Source organism: Triticum aestivum, chromosome 6B (genome assembly GCF_018294505.1).
Source record: "Triticum aestivum cultivar Chinese Spring chromosome 6B, IWGSC CS RefSeq v2.1, whole genome shotgun sequence".
Taxonomy (NCBI): Eukaryota; Viridiplantae; Streptophyta; class Magnoliopsida; order Poales; family Poaceae; genus Triticum; species Triticum aestivum.
The window spans coordinates 168,636,916-168,640,949 of NC_057810.1; the positions used below are offsets into that span (position 1 = coordinate 168,636,916).

General features: G+C 55.7%; 1 protein-coding gene across 1 annotated transcript; it reads left to right on the forward strand.

Moving 5' to 3' along the window:
- The first annotated feature begins 1,894 nt into the window (after nt 1–1,894).
- LOC123133870 (protein indeterminate-domain 14-like) lies at nt 1,895–3,441 on the forward strand. The gene is made up of 3 exons (XM_044553262.1): nt 1,895–2,080; nt 2,201–2,642; nt 2,706–3,441. Exons 1-3 carry the CDS (start codon nt 1,942–1,944, stop codon nt 3,325–3,327), a joined length of 1,203 nt encoding a protein of 400 aa, XP_044409197.1. The 5' UTR covers nt 1,895–1,941; the 3' UTR covers nt 3,328–3,441.
- Nucleotides 3,442–4,034: the final 593 nt, after the last annotated feature.

Here is a 4,034-nt window from a genome sequence, read left to right on the forward strand (position 1 = left end):
TGTGGCTGAATCGAGCGGCTGGGGGCAGACCGGCCGAAATTTCGGCCGGTGCGCCGGCGCCTAACAGTCGCCTAAAAACTATATTCAAATATGAATCCAACAACATAATTGTTTATGACATGCATTTTTTTTGTTAAATCTATGATCAAAATTTAGCACTAAATACAAAACCATGACGGAGGTAGTAGTACTTCATCCTACACTAGCAATGAAGGTTTCTTAATTTATGCCCAATTTGGTGCCCTACGCCCCTACCCCATCGTGTATCCATCTTCATTAATTGTCACCACCTGAACATTCATCCTGGCGACCCGGCATAAATGAAGTGTGAGCAAATGATTAACCCAAATCTTAAAGCTGCATGCGAAGCATCCAAACCTTAAATGAACGGCGAGTTGCCTGCCGTTGCAAAAGTTCACTCTTGCAGCGAGACGAGGTGTGGCGCTCATAGATTGTGTCGTTCAATGCGACTCTCAAGACCGCCAGCCGCCAGGTCTCTCCCTCCCCATCCGTCTCCTGCATTTATTTCACCCCATGCGACCGTAACCCGTGCAGGTCATTGCATTCAAGCATAGCCCGGGTGAGAAAACTTCATTTCACATACACATGTCTTGTACAGTATAAAAGATCTTAAAAAATATTTAGCATACTGTAGTCATTTGTTCATCTAGTTACAAAAAGACTGCATTCTCACAGCTAAAAAGATACTTTCTGGGCATAACCAAAGAATATGAATTGGCCATGCAGTTAGCAAAATCTTTGAACCCTAGTATTTTTTACTTTAAAACGGGACTCTTACTCTTGTTCATCTGTGCAACAGTTCCAAGCTACCCCTAGAAACAAAAATTAGTCCTTAATTTGTAGGACTGGCCTACAGCGTGAGCATGAGCGTGCCTGTACCGTCGCGCAGCGCACATGCAGCTGCGAAAACCTTAGAGCATCTTCAACAACCGCGTTAAATAAGCGCCGCATCGTAAATTTGTTGTTTTAACGCACGCACAATCGGTAGAGGGGCTCCAGCGAACGACAATAAGCGCGCGCGGCATATAAACTTGGGCGCACGGTTCGAATCACCATCTCGCGCTGTGTATTTGGTGCGCTCGCTTCCGCGTACCGCACACTCGAGCGCTCGCGCCGCACTCTCTCCGCCGCGCCACCTTCACCCGCCCGTGCCGCCGCCGGCGAATTGACCCGATGGACGCCCGCGCCGGCACCTGCCTCACCCCTTCCTACACCCGCGACGCCTCCGCTGCCGCCGCCGCCGCCGCCGCAAACCCTAGCGCGGGGAGCTTTGGCTTCGCCTCCGCCGGAGCTCCTTCAAGCACCGGCATCGCGGGCGGCCTCTTCATGCCGTTGAAGATCTTGCCAACACCAATGATGCGGCGCGCGGCAATGAAAATGAGGAGGAAGAATCGTCTTCGGAGGAGTCGGATAAATCGAAGGAAGATGAGGATGAAGACGGGGACGAGGCTTGATTGTTGATGTGTCTTTCATTGGTGGGAACTTTTGTGTCATGAACTTGGTTGGATGATGTTGTGGGAATGAATTTGAACTCGTGAGCATGAAGTGTTATGTCATCAACTTGTTTGTGTGATTTAAATTATGCCGTATCTTTGTTTTGAGATGTTTGAAATTCATTTTGTGTCCAAAATGCAACATATGGCAAATGCGCCGGCTGCTCGCGCGCACTACTGGAGCCACGCGTGTTGCATTTTACTGCCGCTGCTGGAGCCAGCGCTCCCCGCCGCGCCAAACCAGGCAGTTAGCTTGCTGTAAAGTGTTTTTTAGCGCGGCTGTTGGAGATGCTCTTAAGACCGTGGAAAGCTCAGTGCCTCCTTTTTTGTCCGTCTTCTCTCCAAGACTCTGCCTTTCCATTTCTCTTGGCTGCCTTTCTCCCTGCCAATAGTCGACAAGAGCACGATCGCCACGGCGACGAAACACATGTCAATCTCTTGCGCGCCGACGGCCGTGCTGGCTACGAACGAGGTCGAGGGGACGGCGGAGCCGCCGTCTGGGTGGCCGCAGATCGCCACCACCTCCTCCGCGACCAAGATAAAGCGCCGGCCAGCCAGGACACAAGGTAATCAATCGACGCCGATACATACATTCATAGCTACTACGTAGATCGGTGCCAAGATTTATTAGCCTGCGGTGTGTATGTGGAAGAGCAACTCACATCCATGGACGTCGCGGCGCGCAGACCCGGACGCGGAGGCGGAGGTGGTGTCGCTGTCCCCGCGGACTCTGCTGGAGCCGAAGACGTACGTGTGCGAGATCTGCAACAGGGGCTTCCGGCGGGGGCCGAACCTACAGATGCACCGGCGGCGGCACGGCGTGCCGTGGGAGCCGCTGCAGAAGCGGGAGGCCGGCAAGGCGGCGCCGCCGGGCCGGAAGCGGGTGTTCGTGTGCCCGGAGCCCAGCTGCCCGCGCCACCACCCCTCCCATGCCCTCAGCGGCGCCACCGCCATCAAGCGCCACTTCCGCCGCGAGCACGGCGCCCACCGCCAGTGGCCCTGCTCCCGCTGCTCCAGAGCCTTCGCCGTCCACGGCGACTACAAGGCCCACCTCAAGACCTGCGGCGGTAGCCGCACCCGCGCCCGCTTGCTCCGCTACCCCTGCCACTGCGGCCGTGTCTTCTTCCGGTACGTAGTTCACGCTGTGATCATTGGTGCCCGGCCGCGTCTAAAACTCTGAATGCGGTGCAGGGTGGACACGTTCGCATATCACCAGCAAACGTGCCGCGCCGTTCCCCCACAGGCGGACGTGCCGTCGGCGCGGGTGTGCGGCGCGTTGTCCGAGCCGCAGCAGCCGGCGACAACACCGTCCCTGTCCAGCTTCGCCAGCCCATCCAGTGGCATCCTCATCGGCGCGGTGATTTGGCCCGGCAACGCGGCAACGCGGAGCCCGACCGTCCCCACGTTCGACGGGTTCTTGCCGCCGCCAGACACCAGTCGCAGCGGGCGCGACCTCGAGCTGCAGCTCATGCCGCCATCGTGCCACGCAGCGCCGCGCTCACCGCCGGCGCCCATTTCGCGGGGAGACGAGGACGTCGTCCAGCTGCAGCTTTCCATAGGCCTATGCAGCAGCGACAACCGTCGGGGAGAGGAGTTCAGGCCGTCGTCATTCCAGGCGCCACGTGGTCGAGCCCGGTGGCGGCGTGCAGTCCGCCTCCAGGGAGGAGCAGGAGGAGCTGCGGCCGGTGAAGGCGGAGCTGCAGCCACGTGCTCTCCATCGTCACCGACCCCCTCATCCTCGATGGCATACGGCGGCGGCGTCACCAGCCTGCAATGGGCGATGCGTAGCTTGCCATCTTGGACCGCCTCTTAATTATAGTTGCCTTCCTGTTTTTACCGCGCGGTGAGGTGTGGTGCAGTTGATGCGTGTTAGTGTTTAGTCTTCTGATCGAGCTGCATGAAAGCTAAGCAATATGGTAGTCTTCTGATCGAGCAGCTAGTTTGTGACGGATGTCCTTTCCTATTGGATTTTCTTCAAACAATCTCACTCTCATCTATCTTAGCCGGAGCTGGGGAGAGTACATGTTGCTACCTGCAAATTGAAGGTCAGGTGTACCAAAACATGCCCAGAAACCGGCTTAGCACGCATACTGGAGGTTGGTTTTAATTAGATAAACCCGCTAGGACGAGGAGTAGAGAACACCCAATTTCATAGTACTAATGGTGCTCAGCTGTTCATACGAGAGACATGCATTAACCCATAGCAAACTCTAGCAAAGTAGCGGAACTAGTGCACCGGAAGCGGCGAGGGAAGCGAGCGGAGACCATGCTGGCCGCCACGTGCAGGTGCACGATGCAAACAAAGAGACATGAAACACGTTTGCCTACACGCCTTGGGTAGGGCTAGACCAAAAGCTCGTAGCTCGCGAGCTTAATGAACGCTTGATAGTTCGGCATGTTAAGTTTGTAACTCGCTTCTTAATGAGCAGAGCCAATCATTGATTTCAGCACGTTAAGCTTGAGCTTAACGAGCGAGCTAACGAGTTTCATGAGTAGCTTGTTAAGCTCGTTACTAACAAC